The sequence below is a fragment of the Delphinus delphis genome, chromosome 11 (assembly GCF_949987515.2).
Source record: "Delphinus delphis chromosome 11, mDelDel1.2, whole genome shotgun sequence".
NCBI lineage: Eukaryota > Metazoa > Chordata > Mammalia > Artiodactyla > Delphinidae > Delphinus > Delphinus delphis.
This window is the reverse complement of record NC_082693.1, coordinates 92,995,312-93,015,735: the sequence shown is the minus strand read 5'-3', so window position 1 is coordinate 93,015,735 and position 20,424 is coordinate 92,995,312. Positions and strand designations below refer to the sequence as shown.

The window sequence follows — 20,424 nt, the reverse complement described above, 5'->3', positions numbered from 1 at the left end:
CCCTCCTGCCGCCCAAGGGTCCGCGCCGCGACCCCGTCTATCCTTTGTGGGAGGTGAGGCAAATGGCCTCCCCGCTCTGCCCATGTTCTCATCTGCCCAACCGGGGCCATGCCGTTTCCGGCCCCTCAGAGTCACCGGGAGGACTTTAGGAAACACGTCTGTGTATTAAGATCTCGTCCCACCCCCGCGCCGACCGGCGCCGGCGCCAAATAAGTCCCGCGTGCTAGCGGATCCCGAGAGCCGCGCGCTACTGACGGCCCAGGCGGGGCGGAGCTCCAGAGGGGGCGGGACCAAGAGGGGGCGGAGCCGATGAAGGAGGGGCGTGACCTGCCCGGCAAGAGCCGAGCCCCCGCTCCGCCCCCGCCCCGCGCGCTCGCTCGCCGGCTCGCGCGCGCCGAGGAAAACGTTGCGCAGGTTCAAAAATGGAACGTCGGCGGCGTGAGGGAGCGCAAGGGGGTGTGCGCGCGTGCGCGTGCGCGTGCGCGCCCGGGCGAGGGTGACTGGGACCCCGCCGGCCCGAGCATCGCGCGCCGCAGCCGCGGCCCCGCAGCTCCGCCCCCGGCCCGGCCCGGCCCGGCCCCGGGCCCGCTCGCCCGCCGCCCCGCATGGAGCTGTCAGCCATCGGCGAGCAGGTGTTCGCCGTAGAGAGCATCCGGAAGAAGCGCGTGCGGAAGGTGAGGCTGCCCGGGGGCGGCTCCCAGGACCCCTGTGGAGTCCCCTCCTGTCCCCAGCACTGTCCCCTCCGCGCTGGAGGCGAGGGAGAAAGTGGAGCGGGGGTGGGGTGGGTGGGCAGGCAGCCCCGCGCTGCCGGACTCGTATCCCCAGCCCGTGCCTCAGTTTCCCCCACCACCTTGTAGAAAGAGTAGAATAAAAGTTGTCGCCCCAGGATGCTGGGGGCAGCTAAGTCCGCCAGAGCTAGAGGTTAGGATCGGACTGTATGGATCCTGAACGGCATCCTTTCTCATCCTCCCCTCATTCTAAATATGGGGAGACTGAGGCCCGAGTTGAAGAAACGGCTTGCCTAGTGTGTTCGCGTCGGAGCTGGGTCTCGAACTCAAGACTCTGGACTCTCGGTGCCAAGTCCTTTGAAGTTGGAGGCGGAGCTTTGGAAAAGCGTCCTCCCGCCTCTTAAGTCTAACTGCTGGACTTCGATCCCCTCCACACCCCCACCTCCACGTCTCTCCCCCACTTCCAGTGCACACCCCTCTGTCTTCCCCTCCCCACCTCCCAGCCCCGCCCGGCCGGCTCAGTGGAGCCGCCTACGGCGCTGGGGCATCCTCAAAGCTCCTCCCCCTTTGCCTTCGCCTCCAAAACATACACCCTGCAATTTAAGGAGGCGTCTGTTCTGCTAGGTTTGGTCCCCGCGCCTCGGGCCTGGACTTTGGCCGTGCACATTTCCTGTGCACACGTCTGCAAAGTGGTCTGGCCCCAGACTGGAGGTTGGAGATGGAAGGCTTTGGGGAAAGTTCCTGTCCCGGCACTCACCACTATCCTTTTCCCTTATCTCCTCCCTGCAGCCCCATGGGAGGCTCTAGCGGCAGGGCTGGGAGGGGTCTTAGAGTTCACCTCCTCCCATTTGACGAAGGCACAAACTGAGGCCCTGGCTGGGGAAGTGACCTGGTCAAGGTCACACAGCAAATTAGAGATGGGTGCAGAGCAGGAGCTCCAGTTGGCTGTTTGCCAGCTCATCTTTCAAGAGAGAAAACTCAGTCCCGGCATCTTGGGTGACATCTAAGGGTGACAGTCAAGGTGGGCCATGACCTTTTCTTCCCCAACTCCAATGGGGTTGAGCTCTGTCTTCAAGTTGGGGCTGCCCCTCCTCCTCCCTTCCCTCAGGGTTTCCTCGATTTGAATTTGTTCCTCAAAGCTCAATGTTTTCCATGCAGTGTAGCCTCAGCAGGTACAGTAATTACTCCCTTCTACATGGGGCCTGAGGGGTAGTGCCACAGAGTGAGAAGCATCATTCCTTTCGCCATTCATTCAAAATGTATTTATTGAGTATCTCTGTGCACCAGGCACCATTCTAAGCCCCGGGGAGGGAGCTCCTTCCCTCGTGGAGCTGCCATTTTGGCAGCAGAGACACACCGTGAAAGAGGAAATAAATATAGATGCTTTCCAAGGGGGCCGTGTGCCACACAGAAAGAGAACTACTGGAAGGCGGGAGGGAGGGTGTTGGGAAGGGTGGCCAGGGCAGGCCTCATTGAGGAGGTGACATATCTTGGTCTTCAAGTTCCAGTGTGGAAGGGTATCACCCATCAGATGGGGTTGGACTGGGAACTTTTAAAGGCCCCTGTCACCTTTGAGGAAGGGAGGAACCTGCCTCTGTTTTCTAACTACTGGAGGGGCGATCACCCTTTCTCAAGGTGGAGACTTTGTCAGCCTTCTCCGGGGTCCTGCCAGGTTCTTTTGCCTTGAGAGTGAGTTGAGTCTTGGAGTCACTAGCCTGTCACCTCTGGCCCAGAGGCAGCCTCTCACAGGGAGGGGGCTGATGGGGCTAGAGCCATGTGGGACATGCCAGGGAGGAGTATTCTAGGACTTGGAGAGTCTTCTAGTCGAAAAAGGAAGGAGAATTACGGTGTTAGCACCGGGACACTGGATGCTGGATCTTTGGCCACGCACATCCCCACACGGTCTGTTTCCCCACACGTGACATGGGCTCCAAGCTTCTGCCACAGGAGCCCCAGAGGTGTCTGGGGCCCAGTGCACTCCTGTGTTCTAGTAGGGAGGACCGTCTAGGGGGGTCAGTTTGAGGATCTCTGGTTGATGGGGATCTTGTGGGGGGCGTCCCTGACAGTGTGTATGTGTTGGGGGACTTCTGTCTGCAGAGGGGATTGGGCCTTACTGTCGTGCAAGTGGTCGTAGGGGCATCTGTGTATCTCACCGTGTCTACTTCTTCTCTCTTTCTTCCCAGGGTAAAGTCGAATATCTGGTGAAGTGGAAAGGATGGCCCCCAAAGTAAGGCTTCTTTGTGTGTTTCTGTCTGCCTACCTGTACATCCTTCCATCCACCTTTTACCCTTTCTCCTGCCTCACTTTTCACTCCAGCTGCTCTAGTAATTGGCCAGCAGACCTTGATTAATCATCCTCTTCTCTGGGCCTCAGTTTCCCCTCTGCCAGCTGAGGGGCTTGGAGCACATGAGGGTGAAGGTGGGCCCCAGCTTCTCATGGGCCCCATTCAGTGTTGCACTCCACCTTCTGGTGGGACCCTCTGCTCCCCTGCTTCTGGCCTTTCCCGGCACCTAGGAGGTGAAGGCCCATCATCTTGGCTTCAGAGATGGCTGCCTGCAAGGTGGAGGGGCACTCAAGCTGCAGCAAGTACAGTGCCGGGTGGGGGTTTGTGTGGTTGGGCAAGACAAGTCTAGCCAGTGGGGCACGAGTCCTCAGTGCCATATAGCTAGGGACAGAGCCCGCCTTTGGCCAGCACTCTCCAGTCTACAGAGCAGGCTCCTGTACAGCCTTGTGAGGCAGCTGTGGTCCTGATCTCTAAAGATGAGGAGACAGGCTCAGAGAAGGTAAGCAGCTTGGCTTAGGTCACACAGCAAGTGGAGGCAGAGTTGAGAGTTGAACTGGGCCTCTCCATCTTCAGGTATCTCTTCTGTGCCTCCTCCATCTCCCAGTTGCGGGGCCAGGGAGCTGGGTCTAGGACCTCTCCCAGTTGCCCCACCTCTCCGCTGAGGCCCAATCAGGAACCTTCTCACCAACCAATCACCTCCCAGCAGGGAGTTGTTGGGGGAGGGGAGGGAAGGAGCAGGTCGTGGGGCCTCCCCATTGGTCTGTGGGTGCCCCACCTCCCAGCCCTGCCTCCTAGAGACTGACTCCTGGAATCCCCCTCTGTCCAGAGCCCCTGCTGTCTGTGCCAGGGGCTTTCTGCTGTGCTGGCGTTGGGGGCTGACCTGGTATTTGGGTCCTGGGAGTGTCTTGAACACGCGGTGGTGAGAAACAGCAGAGAGGAAGACAGGCCATGCTGCCTCAGCTTCTCTCTCTGCAAAATGGGTTCAGTAGTCCAGGCCCTGCTCTCTTCTCACAGGCTCCTTCACTTTGTGGGGTGAAAGGCCTGGGGGTGTGTTCAGGATGGCTGCAGGCATCGTGATGATTAGGGTTGGTGGCTGGTTAACCAGATAATGCATTCATCCATTCCTGCTACCCCTTCCCAAACCCCTGGGACTGAAGGATAATCCCCCCCTCCACTGGGCAGATGAAGGTGGGCTTCTGGTCTGGGTGAAGGGGCTGGTAAGAGGAGATGGAAAGCTAGAAAAGGAACATGTTCAAGGTGGGCATACTCCCTGGGTACTCGCTCCCCTCTTAGCTTCCGCGCCAGAAGGCATTGCGTCCCAGCGGGACACCAGCCTGTTGGCCTTCAAGGCACCGTTGGCTAGTTTTCCTGCTCTGTAGACTCTCTTCTCTAAACAGAGGTTTTTATCTATTTAAACTTCCTTCCCCCACTTTTATTAATCCTGAATGAATACGTCTGCCCATCAGAGCTTCAGTCAGGGGAAGGACCTGCCATTCCAAGAGCAGTCCCTCCATGGTTCTCCTGGCCTGTGCCCCCGAACCTGGGGCCCACTTGTTTCCTAACATGCTGAGACCACCAGATGGGCCCTCATGACTGCTTTTTGTGACACTCCCCGCTCCAAGGGAGTTCTGGAAGCCCTGTTTGGCCAGATGACCTGGGGCATTTCTGGCTCCCCTATACTTTGATCCTGGGTTCTTGGCCTGGCTCACAGCCAGATAGCTGGGAGCCCTTTAGCAAGTCCCCAACATGGCAGGACCTCTGCTTCCATCTCCAAATTGGAATAAATCCTCCAGCACAACAGTGTTGTGAGGATTAGATGATGGATATAGGGTACCTGATGCATGCTTAGCCCAGACCAAGCACTTAGTGAACGTTTGCTATTAATAGTAAGTTACACAGCTCAGGCTTCTAGGTCTCCACTCAGCCGGGAGAGGGGTCTGGGGGCGTCTGCTCCTCACAGGAGCCCAAAGTAGCCTTAGCAATCATTGAGATCAGTCCTCTCATTTTTCAAATGGGGAAACTGAGGCCCAGAGAGGGGAGTTATATACAGTAATATAACTACCAACCCGGTGCAGCATGGTGCCCACTTTATGTCATCCACTGTGCCACCCCGCTTCACTTGGGGGAAAACAGGTTCAGTCGCAGGGAGAATCAGGAGAACCAGGGCTCCTTTGTAACCCACTTGGTCTTCAGTCTCTCCTCCTCAGGGGGCTTTGCTTGAGGAAGAGGCTGAGAAAGTGGATGGGGAGTAGGTAGCTGGGCAGGCTGCCCGCTGCAGGCCTGGGAGCCTTGGCTAGGGCAGGGCAGTGATAGCCTGGGTGGGAGGGGAGTCAGATTCTCCTGCTCCCCAGCACCCTCCGCCCCCTGGGCAGGGAGGCTCATGTTAATAACAGAAGCCATGATTTAAACGGACACTCACTCTGTGCCAGGCCCCTGTTAAACCTTTGGGTTCTTTGCCTCTTTTCTCTCCCCAACAGCAGACAAATGACTGCCCTTCCTCCCCAGCAGATGGGGTAGAGGAGCTATCTTGCTTGTTCTGGAAGGAACAGCAAATGGCACAGGGAGGGGCTGGGGGCACAGGGCAGAGGATGTTAAATAATCAGCTACATGCTGTCAGCACCACAGAGATGCTCACATACCCCACTCTCATCTCAGCCTGCCCAGGACCCTGCCGCTCCTCTTTGGAAACGCTTTCCTTCCCTCCGTTCTTACCCACTTGTGAATGCTACGCCATTTGTGGGGAGAACCGCCTCCATAGAGCTTCAGTAGTGATATTGTCAGTGTATCAGGGTACCGCAATAACCAAGCTGCCTATCAGTAAGCCCCTATTAAGATCAGGCATTGGCCCCTGTAATTGCCTAACGGCAACCCATTGTACAGATGGGGAGACAGAAACCCTCAGCAGAGGCGTCCTTGCCCCAGGTCATAAAGGTGGGACGATTTGAATTATGGGCACCTCCATTTCCCCACCTGTAAAATGGGGCCCTAGCCTCATGGAGCCCTGTGGAAGGCTGCCTGAGACAAGAAAGGGTTCGTAACAGTGCCAGACGCGGAGGAGGCTCTTCTTTCTCCTCCAAGGCCAGGTTGAGTAGTGGCAGCACAGAGTCCTCGGTTTGGCCCTGGCAGGTGTGTGTTTGCGCTCTCCAGGCTTTTGATATTGATTTAATGAATGCTTGTTTGCTTTTATTATGTACCACACTGCTCTAAGTTCTTTATGTGGCTTAACACATCTAATCGTCACATCACCCCTAAAAGACAGGGACTATTGGTAGGTCCGCTTCACGAATGAGAAAACGGAGGCCCGAGCAGCGGAGTCACTTGCTCACCGCCGCCTTCGGGAGTCCGCTGCGCTGCTTCTCATTTGGGCGAATCTAAATCGGAGTCGGGGGCTGGGGCGGGCCTGGCTCTGCAGGGCGCCCCGCCCCCGGCACGGCGGGAGCCTACGCGGCGGGGCCCAGGAGGGGCGGCCGAGAGCCTGTTTACCCCGGCTCCGGTGGCGGGGGGGGGGGGCGGGGGCGGCGGGGCGGCGGTCACGTGGTCGTGTTTACCTCGGAGCCGGTGCGCGCCGTCCCCGCCCCCGCCCCGCCCCCCATCAGTAGGCCGGGTAATCTGGCGCGCACGCTCCCGCGCTGCGTGCGTGCGTGTGCACGCGCGGCTGCCCGGCTCAGCGGGGCGGGGCGCACGGCGCTGCGATGTGGATGGAGCCTTCTGTCCGCCACGCTTGGTTCCCGCCCAGCCGGCGGCCCGGAGACCTAGACCCCGAAGTCTCAGGCCGCGGGCCTCGCCGGCTGCGCGCTCCTGTCTTGCCTGTGCCCGGCTGTTCGCAAAGCGTGTTTGCCCTCGCAATGGTCTCTGGCTTCCCACACTGCGGAGGGCCGCTGATGGCCTCCTGTTTAGGAGGGCCGGGGTGTCCGAGAGGGTGAGGCGCCTGTGCAACGCCCCGCCCGCCTTTCCGCAGCACCGAACGGGGCCAGGCCTCCAGCTGCCAAGTCTCTCCCTTTCTGTGCACCCGCTGTGTGCCAAGCCCCGGGTCAGACACTGAAGACGTGGCCAGTCAGACTGTGCCCGTCTCCTATGGACGTTACAGCCCGGTGAGGGGCCATTTACCTCGACATGTGAGAGATCCAAAGGGAGAGGGTGGCCAAGATTCAACTGAGTTCTGACCACAGATTGGCCACTTCCTGGCTCGGTGATCTTGGCAAGATGCTTAACCTCTCTGCCCCAGTTTCTTCATTTGTAACATCTGTAACCTACCTCATAAGGGTGTTACAAGGAATGGATGCATCCTTGCAGTAGTCTGCTCTGGCACCTTGCTGTTATGGTGGTGGTGGTGGTGATTCTTCAGATGAGGAAACTGAACTACAGAGAAGGTTAGGGACTTGCCAGGAACCACAGAGTAGCTACATCAACAAAAAGTGGGCAGGGCAGTGGGGAAGTGGGCAGGGCAGAGAGGACTAGAGCACTGAAGAGAAACATCCACAGCTAGAGAAAAAGGGAGGGCCAGGGAGAGGACACTGGAGGAACACAAAATTCCCCCTCTCTTCTTACTAGTTACAGTCGAGGAAATTCAACCTTTGTTTGGAGGAGGGGAGGAAGGTTTGAAGTCTCTGCCAGCTTCTGGTTGCTTTCAGTTTGGGCTTTACCCAAACTATAAAAAAAAATCTCAGTTTCACTTTCAGCATTTCTCCAGGGTGAGCAAAACTCTTCAGTGGCTTCTGCAGCCATTCCCAGAACACCTGGGGGCTGGGGGCTGGGGGCTGGGCTGGGCACTCTGGCGAGGCGTTACAACCTGCCAGCCAGGACACCAGCTTGATTCGCCAATAAGGATGATTCACCAATAAGGATGGCAGGTGCCCAGTGCAATAATAGGGCCCTGGAGAGCAGCTGAGGGGAGGGTTCATTCTGCTGGGAGTAGGACAGCTAGGAGAGGATGTCAGGAAAAGCTACAAGGACCTGATTCTTAAAGGATGAGGAGTTCACTGGAGGAAGGGGGCCCTCCAGGAGGAGAGCACAGCACGTGCAAAGGAAAGGAGCTGGGATGGTGCCTGCTCAGGCTGGGCGTGTGGCACTCTGGGCATGGACCTTCACTGCTGAGTCCACGGGGCCCGACACGAAGTAAGTGTGCAGAAGTGTCAGTGAAAGAAAGGAAAGAAGGGTTCTGTCCTTGGGCAGCTTGTTGTTTAAATATTGATTGGACTACTTTTAGGTTTCACAGTAACCAGGATGGTTGAAGATGAAGGTTTAAACTTGGCTGGTAGAAGGCAGCAGGGGCAGGGGCTCTGCCTGGCCTCTCTCTGCCTCGCAATACCTCCCTAATACCTACTCACCTCCCTCTTTTATTTGTTTATTTTTTGGCTGTGCCACGTGGCTTGTGGGATCTTAGTTCCCCAGCCAGGAATTGAACCTAGGCCCTTGGCAGTGAAAACTTGGCGTCCTAACCACTGGACCACCAGGAAATTCCCTCACCTCCCTCCTTATCCCGCAGTCCTGGGTGCAGTCTTGGCCAGAATCACAGTCCCTTGCTTTGGTTTTGTTTATATACACCCAGGTACATACATCTACATATATATGTGTTTTTATAGTTATATGTGTATTTGTATACATGCATATATATACACCCATACATATATATATATATTTTTTTTAAACAGTTATCAGGACTTGGATTGTTTTTTAATGATTTTCTTTCTTTTTTTTTATAAATTTATTTATTTCTGGCTGCGTTGGGTTTTTGTTGCTGGGCGCGGACTTTCTCTAGTTGCAGCAAGCAGGGGCTACTCTTCGTTGCGGTGCATGGGCTTCTCATTGTGTTGGCTTCTCTTGTTGCAGAGCGCAGGCTCTAGGCACGCGGGCTTCAGTAGTTGTGGCACGTGGGCTCAGTAGTTGCGGCTCAAGAGCTCAGGCTCAGTAGTTGTGGCGCATGGGCTTAGTTGCTCCGCCGCATGCGGGATCTTCCCAGACCAGGGCTCGAACCCGTGTCCCCTGCATTGGCAGACGGATTCTTAACCACTGCGCCACCAGGGAATCCCCATATATATGTTTTTATATTAAAATTTTTTAATGTATTAGCATCTGTTTATGATGAGTCATCCTGGTTTTTCCACTTATGGAAGTCATAAAGAGTTTGCTTTTAAAATAAAATGTTTTTAAAAAGCAAGCTAATTTTTTTTATACATAAATTTATTTATTTATTTATTTTTGGCTGCATTGGGTCTTCGTTGCCGCGCGCGGGCTTTCTCTAGTTGTGGCGAGCAGGGGCTGCTCTTCGTTGCGGTGCGCGGGCTTCTCATTGCGGTGGCTTCTCTTGTTGCGGAGCATGGGCTCTAGGCACGCGGGCTTCAGTAGTTGTGGCACTCGGGCTCAGTAGTTGTGCCTTGCGGGCTCTAGAGCGCAGGTCCAATAGTTGTGGCGCACGGGCTTAGTTGCTCAGCAGCATGTGGGATCTTCCCGGACCAGGGCTCGAACCCGTGTCCCCTGCATTAGCAGGCAGATTCTTAACCACTGCACCACTAGGGAATTCCCAAGTGAGCTAATTTAAAGGCAGATAAATAAGTAAAAGTAAATAATCGTGCGGGTGGAAGGAGGATGGCTGAACTCTGGAAATGCCCAGTTCTGTCCCAGCAGGGAATGCTGTCTGGCCTGAGAGTGGTGGAAGGTCCCTCGTGGAAAGACCTAGGGGCCTGCTGTAGGACACTGTACCATTCAGTCACTGAACATTTACCAAGTTCCTGCCGTGTGCCAGGCCCCACCTGAGAAGGGAACTTCAGACCTGGCCTTGATGGTGCAGATGTGTTCCAAGGAGGGGGAGGGAGCAGCTCAGCCTGGGCAGAGGGCCCACTGGGGCTGGGGCATCAGGGGGGCCAGGATGGTGACAGTAATAAGCACAGAGCACCTCCTGCGCACCAGGCGCTGCTCGAAACACTTAGATACGTGAACATGTTTAATCAGCACAAGAGACCTTTACAGATGGGGAAATCAGCATAGAGACACTGAATAAATTGTTTAAAGTTGTACAGCTAGCCAGGGCAGAGCTGGGGTTTGAACCCAGGCAGTCTGGCTCCAGAGCCGCAGCTCTTCACCACATGCTCTTGACTCTCATAGGAAGGGAATCCGGGGACATATGGGGCCTGCCCTCTTCACCTGAAGTGAACATGGGGATCTAGTCCGGAGTTGGACGCGATCACTTATAGGGTGGTGTGATCAGCGCTCAGAATGAGGGGAGTTCCGGTGTCATGCAAGCCCCCAGGAGGCCTCCGACCTACCCTGGTAGCCAGGGACAGTTCATGGGATTAGGTGACAGTTAATACTGGATCAGGAAGGGGCAAAGTCCTGCAGGCAAGTGGGCCTGGTGGAGCGGCTGCGGCCTCTGAATGGGGGGTGGTGGGGTAGGGGGCAGGTCAGCTCTGACCCCTTGTCTCTCTCCCCAGGTACAGCACGTGGGAACCGGAGGAGCACATCCTGGACCCCCGCCTGGTCATGGCCTATGAGGAGAAGTAAGGGGCTCAGCCTGCCAGGGGGCTGGGTGGAAGGCAGGCGCTGAGGTTTCACGGGCAGCTGCTGCTGGCTTGGCTCCGAACAGTGGTCACTGGGGGCAGAATTCTGGCAGGGACTGCCGGGTCTCGTCCGCAGCTGGGGGAAGGTGCCGGGCACCAGGTCCCAGGGCAGCTGAGGGCCCTGTCCCTTTCCGGCTGTGGGTGATGTCAGCCACTCCGCTAACAACCCCAGGCCTCTGTCTCTCTGCTGTTGTAGGCCACCCCCAACAGCACCTGCCCCGATTTCCCCAGAAGGCAGGGCTTTCAATTGCCGTGAAGAAGGTGAAAATGGGCGTAGAGATGCCATGCGTGCGAGGGGCAGCGGTATTAATCATGCCCAGTGATGGGCCAGAGGGAGGTTCCCCCCTACAGATCCTCTACCATGTTTGATGACGCTCTCAAGAAAGGCCAGGGGAGGAAGTGTGGCTTTGGAGCCAGGACAGCTGGGTTCCGGTCCCTCCTGCTTGGCTACCTCCTAGCTGGGAGGCCGTGGGCAAAGCTGCCCCCAGGTCTCAGACTGCCGCATCTGCCAGTGCTCTGCTGCAAGTGCTCTTCCAAGGGTTGCTTAGTGATTGGCAGCTCGTCCCATGGGCCATGACGGCACACCTTAGCGGGGAGCTTCTGCCAAAAATGTTGTTTCTCCTGGTGGGAGGGCCTTTTGAGCATAACCTAGCCATTCCCTTCTGCTGCATGAGCCCCAGCGTTATTGGCCTCCCTGCCGGCAGGCTGCCCAGTCTTTCTGCCTCTCCCCAACCCATCGACCCTGTACAGTGCGGGACCGTTTTATAAAATCATTTTTATTTGGTTCCTTTTAGCAACTGCCTGAGACAGGGATGAGGGTCTCATCTGACAGATGAGGAGACCGAGGCTCTGAAGAGCTAAGGGGCTTGTCCAGGGTCCTCGCAGCTGGGAGGCAGCCCAAGTAGGACTTAACCTGGGTGGGGCTCCTGAGTCCCAGCGATGCGGTTCCTCTGCCCCTCCTCGCCCCCTGCTGACCGCTTTTCCCACAGGAGGTCTCCCGCTGCTGATTCAAAGGAAACGTTCCCACTGCTCTTTCCTTTAAAAATCACAGTGTTCCTGTCCCACAGCTTCTTTCTGGTTCCCGAGTGCTGGTGGGGCCTTGATGCAAAAGGGTTGTGACACTGAGAGAGCCCTGTGGAATGTCCTGGATTGTGGTAAGGAGAGCATTGGGCAGGTGTCAGAGGCCTGGATCAAATCCTGGCTCTTCCACTCACCAGCTGTGAGGTGCTGCACAGGACCTTTTCCCTCTCTCAGCTTCTCTGTCTGTGAAATGGGGAGAACAGTGCTGACCTCAAGGGCTCTCATGGGGAGGAAAGGCTTGTGAAAGCACTCCGCAAGCCATTAGGTGTGGGCACACACGGGCAAATGTCTTCCTGATGGTAATTAGGGGTCAGCTAGTTCATTCTTTCATTTGTTCAACAAATCTTTATTGAGGTCCTACTGTGTGCCAGGCACTGTTCCAGGGACTGGGGCACAGCAAGGAACAAAACCAACAAACATCCCTGCCCTCGTGGGGCTTACATTCCAGTGTGGAGACCTGCAGTGAAAAGTACCCCCGTAAACGTATAGATGCCGACGTGCTGCCTGCTGCACAGACAGGGTCAGGCCGGGGCCGCTGCTTTCAGTGGGATGGTTAGGTGGTGGCATTTGACCAGAGACCTGAGCTAAGTGAGGGAAGGACCCCAGTAGGTATTTTAGAGAAGGCCATCCAGGTGAAGAGCACCCCAGAAAGTGATGCAGAGATGGGCTGAGGAACTGCATGGAGGCAAGCACGGCTTCGAGAGTGGCCAGCTGGAGTGGTGTGAGCTGGGCAGGGGTGGGGCGTCTGGGGGAGGGGCAGGGGCAGGGGCAGCTGAAGGGGTGGGCGTGCAGCTCAGGGAGGGCCCCGTGAGTCCCGGTAGAGGATTCGGATGTTGCTTTCAATGAGTCAGAAAAGTCCGTAGTTAAGGAACAAATGAGGAGCTTGGGGATTTCTACAGACCCACCGTGTGATTTGACTTCCTCTTTCTCTCTGGGTCTTGGTGAGAAGGAGATGGAAGCGGGGTGACGACCATTTTAACACCTGCTTTGCAGGGTTTTTAAGAGACTCAGAAGGAGTCGGGCCAGGGGGCTCTAATGGGGAGTCCCTGCATCCCAGGAGGGACCAGTGGGGCACTGAGGGCTTGTGGGACCACGATCCCCACAGCCCTGGACACTGATGGGCCCTGGGTAGGTAAGGACTGGACAGAATGGAAGCTCCCTGCACACCCCCGCCCCCCCACTCCCACGGTTGCAGGGCAGGAGCGGGGGTGCTACAGATGGGAAGCCAGGTCATGTGGCCTGGGCTGCAGGCCTGCCCCCCTGGCCCTGACTGGGCCCCCAGGCCTGATCCCGCCAGGCCTGGAGCCCAGAGCTCAGCATCTTCACTAGTGGCAGAAGTTGTCAGAATTGTGGCATCGGGCAAATGGCTTAACCTCTCTGTGCTTTAGCTATAAAATGAGGATAGAAAACGTGCCTCCCTCACAGGGTGGCCGTGAGGGTTAAAGCCTTGGGAGCAGTGCCTTGTACAAAGTGCGCAGGACATAACAATAATAATAAATGACACTTATACAAATATAATAAAGACATATTATTCTTCTCCCTCAAGGCCCTTTCCTTTTTCCTCTCTCTACTTCCTCCTTCTCTTCCTCTTTTTTGTTTTTCTTCCCTCTCTCTTCCTCTTTATTATTTTAGTCTTTCTACCCCCCATTTTGAGAAATGCTGGGCACCTCTCTCGCTCCTCCCAGGGGCCCCGGGGACCAGCTGAGAAGGGAAGCTCTTTCTCCAGACTAGAAAACTGAGGGCCAGAGAGGGAAAGTGACCAGCCAAGGTCTCCTGTGGGTCAGGTAGCGCTGAGCCTGGAACAGGGTGTCCTGGCGCCCAGCACCGGGCTCTGAGTTAAGGTTCACACCCTCCAGGGCTTGGGAGGCCTGGCTTGGTGTGGGTATCCCACGCCCTGGGTGCTTCTCTCGAATGCTGGTTCTAGGGCCCCACGGCAGACCTGCCGAAGCTGACTCCGTGGGGAGGGAGGGAGAGCCCCCCCCCCAGCGTCCCTGGAGTCTGATGTCTGGAAGGGGGTGGCAGCCACTGCCTCGAGGAGGGACCAACAGTGGAAACAGCCTCCACGGATGCACTGGCTTAGCTTGGCTCAGACTGAGAGACTGGACCAAGGCCACAGACGGCATGTGTGGAATGAAGTGAAACAGAATGAAACTACTTTGAATTGTCCCATCACTTCCAGCACATTGTTGGCGTCTCTGGGGTGTTGTCTGGTGTGTTGTGTGTGGCTCTGTCTGCGTCCTCAGGTTGTGCCTTGTGTGTTTGTGATGGGAGGAAGGCATCCGGCAGAGAGTCTGGCATCTACTGGGGACTGAATGCAGGCTAGTTTTTCTCCCCTTCCCCAACCAGATGATACAGACGAATGGGGGCCTGTCCTCCCCACCAGGTTCGTGGAGATGCCAGACTGGGGGGCAGTTCTGGGCAGAACTTCGCTTGCGAAAGGACTTGTGGCCATTCTCATCAGTCCCCCTGGGGCATTCAAGGCAAATTTAATTAACAGGTTTCTGTAGACGTCTCCTAAGCGTGGAAACTGGAACTACATTGTTTTGGGGGCTGTTCCCAGTGCATATAGAGAAGAGGTCTGGCATGACCCTGGGGCCGTGAAGACCCACATATTTTTGGAGATGTCCCCCGAGTCCCACCTCTAGCAATTGGGACCAGTCGCTGTGCCCTCACCTTTAGTCAGGTGGGAAGATGCAGCCCTGGGAGTTGAACACACGACCCCATTGTTATGGTCTAAAGTGAGGAGCCCTACCCCAGGATTGGGGGGTGGCCTGTGGAGGGTGTCCCCCTCCCCCATAGACAGCAGAGAGCTGGGTGGAGCGGATGCCTTACTTTCCCTTAAATGTCAACAGTGTTTCCTTTTGTTCTGCCATCTGCTTTGCACCCCAGGGAGGAGAGAGACCGAGCATCGGGGTATAGGAAGAGAGGTCCGAAACCCAAGCGGCTTCTGCTGCAGGTAACCCCACCAGCTCTGGTGCCCGCCCACAGGGCCCCCTTGCTCCTCCCACCAGCCCCTGCCCATCCGTGCATTTGCACTGGGTAGTTCTGCGGAACCACTAACCCTCCTCGGCTCCACCCAGGACACTGTGGGGTGGGGCGGGGCACTTAGTGGGTAAGTTTCAATGGGAGGAGTTGGGAAAAGTCAGAATGTGGGGCTGGTGCCCCTGGAAGACACCGTGGGTGGAAGGTACTGTGGAGGGAGGGAGGGTGGGTGTATGGCTTACGGGATCCTAGAATTCTGAAAGCTTAGAATCTTGATGCTCCAAGTCCCCAAAATACAAAATTGTAGTATTTGAGAATCTTAGAAGCATAAACTTTAGAAGAGGGAACAGGGGCGTCTGGAATTTTAGAATCCAAGCAAAGGAGATTCATAGAATTCTGGAACCACAACCTTGGAATGGTCTAGAAATGTATCATTTTTTAAATTATTTTTAAAACTTTTTTAATTTATTTTTTATTATTATTATTTTTTTAGCTGCGTTGGGTGTTGGTTGCTGCACGCAGGCTTTCTCTAGTTGCGGCGAGTGGGGGCTACTCTTCGTTGCGTTGCGCGGACTTCTCATCGCGGTGGCTTCTCTTGTTGCGGAGCACGGGCTCTAGGCGCGCGGGCTTCAGTAGTTGCAGCGCATGGGCTCAGTAGCTGTGGCTTGGGGTCTCTAGAGCACAGGATCAGTAGTTGTGGTGCACAGGCTTAGTTGCTCCGCGGCATGTGGGATCTTCCCAGACCAGGGCTCAAACCCATGTCTCCTGCATTGGCAGGCGGATTCTTAACCACTGTGCCACCAGAGAATTCCCTAGAAATGTGTCATTTTGAGTGAGAAGAAGCCCTCTGCCACAAGACTGGCAGCCCGTGTTACCCAGGTCTTGGGGACACTTTGCTACTTTCACTGGTTTGCACTGAAAAGAGGATGGAGTCTGAAATGATGTAGTTATGTGATTTGAGGCAAATCCCTGAGCTTGAGTTTTCTCATCTGTAAAATCGGGATGATAAGAATACCTGCTGTCCTTAATTTAATAAGGCCCACCCGGGAATTTGAAGCCAAAAAATAAGGCTTCTTGGTCCACGTGCAGTGTGAGCCATGTCCAACCTCCTGTCCATTCCATCGAGAGTCACACAGCTGGATTAAAACCCAGATCTGAGTCCTGGTGCTCCTGGACCCGTTAGTTAGTAGCTGTAATTCTCTCATGGTGAGGTAGAGAAGGACAGAACTGTGTGAGAGTTGCGAGGCCTGTGATGGTGTATGAGCCAGGCTGAAGGGGTGGGTTTTGATAAAGCTGCATATGGGATAAGCCCTCTTAGCACTGCAGTATCTTCACAGTCTCCTCCCAGTTCAGCTCTCCTCCCATCACCATGACAACCTGAACCCCATGCTGAGTGATGGGGCTTAGCTGGTGGGACTGAGGAATGGAACTTGCACGTGTGATCTCTGCCCCCAGCTGGAGATGTTTGACCTACAGTTCCTATCTGCTGGCCTCGCTCTCTTCCTGGGAACTCTTGGCCTCTGGTGACAGGTAGCAGGAGAAGCTACTGTCCCAGAGTGATCCAGGCCCCCCCAACATCTTAGCACCAAGGATCTTTCTTGGGTTTGTATAAATTTCCCCCAAAAGCCAGTAAGACAAATGCACAAATTATAAAACTTCAGTCTTTGAATGGCAGAAGAATGTGCCCTCCAGCCCATTTAAGCAAGAAGGAGGTGGGGCAACAGACGTCCGGACCCAGCCAGGGCCCCCCTGCGGCTCAGAGCCCAGGAGAGTCCAGGGGGAATGGAGGGGTGTCTGCAGGCTGCTGGCAGACCTTCCTGTGGCTGGGTGACGTGGTGCACCCCGGTGCCATGTGTACCCCTGGTTAACTTTTCCCAGGAAGCTTCAGAGCCCCGTGCCTCACACCATTTCCCTAGCGAGCTGGCCGTTTCAGCTTTTGGGGGTCCTTTAGAAGCAAAGAGTCCTTCCCTGTAATGAAGAATAACTCCTTAATTTATCTGCCTCATAAATGCAGGTGTGTTTTTTGTTGGTCAGTTTTCACCTTGTACCGCTTGTGTGCCTCCGCCATGGACCAAAGGAACGTGCCCTGAGGCCCCGTCCCTGAGCCACTTACAGGGCCCTGGGAGGCGAGGCCGCACTGTGAGGCCTCTTGGCTAGCTGGGCCAGGTCCCGGGGCTGGGGCTGGTCAGGGGGAGCGCTCTGGGCTGGGGTGAGGGGCGGGATGCCGGCTGGCTCTGAGCCCTGAAACACGGGGAAGAGGACCCCGGGCGGAAGGGCCAGCACGAGCAAAGGCGCGGCAGTGGGTGGGAGGGCAGGGCTGATCCGCCGTGCCCTGGCTTGCCCCCGCAGCGGCTGTACAGCATGGACCTGCGGAGCTCCCACAAGGCCAAGGGCAAGGAGAAGCTCTGCTTCTCCCTGACGCGCCCACTCGGCAGCGGGAGCCCCGAGGGGGTGGTCAAGGCAGGGGCACCCGAGCTGGTGGACAAGGGCCCCTTGGTGCCCACCCTGCCCTTCCCGCTCCGCAAGCCCCGCAAGGCCCACAAGTACCTGCGGCTCTCACGCAAGAAGTTCCCGCCCCGCGGGCCCAACCTGGAGAGTCACAGCCATCGACGGGAGCTCTTCCTGCAGGAGTCAGCGGCCCCGGACGTCCTGCAGGCGGCCAACGAGTGGGAGCCTGCTGAGCAGCCCCCTGAAGAGGAGGGTAAGGCGGCCCAGCCCCGAGGCTCAGACCCAGGGACCCTCAGAGCTGGAAGGGTCCCTCGAGTCCTCAGGTCCAGCTGGTCCAGTGCCCAGAGAGGGCCTGGGCGCTCCTGAGGCCACATAGCCTGCAGGGACCCTGGCACCAAGCCCAGAGCTCTTTCCGTGGTCCCACTCGGGCTGAGTTCGTGTCCAGCCAGGGAAGGTACATGTAGTGACGTCTTCCTGTGTGTCCAGCCTTGAACTAGGCCCTGACCTGGCTGGAGACTCAGAAGAAGATCAGGTGTTGGGGGTGGGGTGGGAGGTGGTCGACAAGCTGCCACCCACGCCCACCTTCCCCACCTTGTTGCCAACGCTGTCCCCCATCTGTCTGTGTGTCTTTGTCCCGTGGCTGCAGCAGACGCAGATCTGGCCGAGGGGCCCCCCTCCTGGACACCCACGCTCCCCTCAAGTGAAGTGACAGTGACCGATATCACCGCCAACTCCATCACCGTCACCTTCCGCGAGGCCCAGGCAGCTGAGGGCTTCTTCCGAGACCGCAGCGGGAAGTTCTGAATCACCATTTTTACTCTTCTTCAACTGTTTTCTTTTGGGCTTGGGGTGGGGACTTCCAGAAATGGGGAGGGGTTGGGGTGGGTAATTATTTTATTTAAAGAAACATTGACGAGGAGAAGGGGGGAAGATCCCAGCACTCTCCCACCGCCCCGCCCCTTTCTCTGTGCGGACGTTTACAGGGCGGCCTTGGGTCTGTGTCAGGGCTGGGCCTGGGGAGGCCTGGCACTGCTCTGTCACTTGGGGTACCATCTCCAGGGTAGGATGGGGACAGGACCAGCCTCCCCCGGACACCTCCATCACCATTCTTCTCTAGAGAGACAGCAGCTGGTCCCCAGGACTAAAGGAGGATGGGAAGGCCTGAACCCTCCCCTTAAGCAGCCCACCCCAGCCTTTCTGGTTGGTTTCCCCTTTGCCTTTTTGTGTGTGTGTGTTTGGGGAGGGGTCTTTATTTTTAACTTTCCACTCCAGCTTTGCGGGGGGATATGGAGGCTGGCTTTGACCAGAAGTGATTGGGTCACAGAGCTAAGGGGCTGGGAAGGGTTTGAGATTGCTGGGCACGTCCCACCCCTTCAGAAAGGTCTCTCCTTTCCCCTGGGGGCAGCTGCCGGCTAAGCCCCTTCCGCTGAGAGCTACCCGCCCCAGCTCCATCGCCTGGCCCGTGCAAACTGCTCACTTGCACACCCAGCCCTGCAGGTGTGTGCACACGGCCCCTCGTGCCCTCATGACTGCATGCGCCGGTCCGCAGACGTGTGCAGCGGGTCTTGCAAGCCTCCTGACCGGGTGGACGGGGCGGGGTGGGGGGGGAGTGATTCACAGCACAGAAGAGCTTGCTGTAGGCAGCCCCGCTCATCCCACCTTGCACAGCACTTCGCCTGACAGGACCTATCCGAGTCAGCGTGGATAGCTGTCAGTGGAGGGCAAGGCTCCAGCCAGGGGGCAGCTGGATGGCCTCCGACGCTCCAGGCGTGCGGATGAAGTCTTGTGGTGTCACCTGGGCAGCCACGGGCGTGCAAGCGTGTGCATGTGTGCTGTGCAACGGCGCGAGCTCTGAGGCACTTGTGCCCTGTCCCCCCATCCCCGGGGCTCCTGTTCTCTCTGACTCAGGTGACTTTCCAGCCCTTCTGTCTCCCCTCTTTTTCTGCCCTCCCCTTCAACTCAGCCAACCAGACATGGGCGTGGGTGGTCAGGGAGGGAGGAAGCGTCCCACCACCTTCTCAGGGCAGCCCTCGACTCCTGACACCCTTCCTCCTTCCATTCTGGGTCTCCCCCGCATCCACCCTCAGTGCTGCAGCTGGGACTAACCTTGTTTCTCTGCGGCGGGACCTCTGCCATGTCTTCCTGTGGTCGGGCTGTAGTGGGTGATGGGTCAGGCTGTGCACGAGCCCCCCACCCTGGCAGGGGCCTGTGTCTGCCAGAAGAGGGGCGCTCCGTTTCTGGTTTGCACAGACGTGCCCTGTGGACTAGTGGCTCCCCTGGCAGTAAGGAGTGACTTCTCCCCTATCCTGGTCCTGCAGGGGAGAAAAAGCCAGATTGGGGGTGGGCCCCAGGGGAGCAAGTGAAAGGCTGGCCCCCTCGCCTCTCCCCATTGTCAGACCAGGCACTCAGGTCCCTCCCCCGGGGCTGTCTCCATGCTCTGCTGTGTCCTGAGGAAGTGGGCAGAATCCTGCTGAGGCTCGACTAGGGCAGTTCTTCCCCCAGACTCTTCTTTCCAAGTTCCCAAACCAAAGACAGCCTGCACCCCCTTTTTGTTTGGGGTGCCTTGCTGGCAAGATCCCAGATCCCTGAGTGTCTGTCTCCCCTTCCTCCTTAATCCTTCGTTGTCCAGGGTCAATTCAGTGCTTCCATTGGGGGATGGCTTCCTCCCCCCCACCCCATGACTTGATTCACCCCCAGGCTAGGGGGTTGTGTCTAGGGGAGTCTGGGGGTGGACCAGGGAACGAAGGGGCAGTGGGGAACCTCCCCAGCTGCGGGACCCTGGGGAGGGGAAGGGCAGCCTGAGTGGGAAGCTGTCCCAGATCAGGGGCTCCCGGCAGAGGGGAAGGTGGTGGGCAGGGGTGTCGCGCTGACGGAAAGCTGTGGGCCCTGGCTTGGGACTCGGCTGGCTTCAGCTTCCAAGAGAAGTCACACTCCGCAGCCCCAGGGGACACGTGGCCTGTCCTGCCTCACTTTGAAGAGCTGTTTGTGTAGTTTGCGGGTCTGGGGCCTCTCTTGCGGGGTGAGGCAGCTGCCACAGAGGAGCACTTCTAGCCTCTCTCTCAGCCCTTCACAGCCCGCAGGGCGCCCTGCTCTCTGGAGGGCCGGACCTGGGAGCGGAGGCTCCCTGGGGGAAGGGCTGCAGGCTGTTAGGACCTTCCTGCCCAGGACCCAGGACGGTGACCTCTGTGAGGGGCTGGAAGTGGCCTTGCAGGACTCCTCCAGCCCTGAGCGTCCCAGAGGGCCTTGGGGTGAGAGGGGGCAAGGTGGGCACGACCTCCCACCCCACTGCCACCCGAGAAGGCCAGTACTCACTTGGGGGTGGGCGTTGAAAAGGTTGGACCACCTGCCT

The 20,424-nt window shown here is 57.2% G+C and overlaps 1 protein-coding gene across 3 annotated transcripts; it reads left to right on the top strand.

The window, feature by feature from the left end:
* The first annotated feature begins 422 nt into the window (after positions 1–422).
* Positions 423–19,794, top strand: CBX7 (chromobox 7). Of its 3 annotated transcripts, none has more exons than XM_060025684.1 (6): positions 423–674; positions 2,912–2,955; positions 10,440–10,505; positions 14,535–14,601; positions 17,256–17,328; positions 17,722–19,794. In XM_060025684.1, the coding sequence occupies exons 1-6, from the start codon at positions 606–608 to the stop codon at positions 17,877–17,879; spliced, it is 477 nt and encodes a 158-aa protein (XP_059881667.1). In that variant the 5' UTR covers positions 423–605; the 3' UTR covers positions 17,880–19,794. The 3 variants fall into 3 exon arrangements, with proteins under 3 accessions (XP_059881667.1, XP_059881666.1, XP_059881665.1); XM_060025683.1 differs by having other exon boundaries at positions 16,977–17,328; positions 17,725–19,794; XM_060025682.1 differs by having other exon boundaries at positions 16,977–17,328.
* The last annotated feature ends 630 nt before the right edge of the window (positions 19,795–20,424 follow it).

What these genes read in the sequence shown, in the direction of transcription:
- CBX7 (XM_060025682.1), top strand. Translation starts at nt 606, where the DNA reads ATGGAGCTGTCAGCCATCGGCGAGCAGGTGTTCGCCGTAGAGAGCATC. An exon ending in GGAAGAAGCGCGTGCGGAAG is followed by an intron (nt 675 to 2,911) that starts GTGAGGCTGCCC and finishes CTTTCTTCCCAG; the next exon opens with GGTAAAGTCGAATATCTGGT. An exon ending in TGGAAAGGATGGCCCCCAAA is followed by an intron (nt 2,956 to 10,439) that starts GTAAGGCTTCTT and finishes CTCTCTCCCCAG; the next exon opens with GTACAGCACGTGGGAACCGG.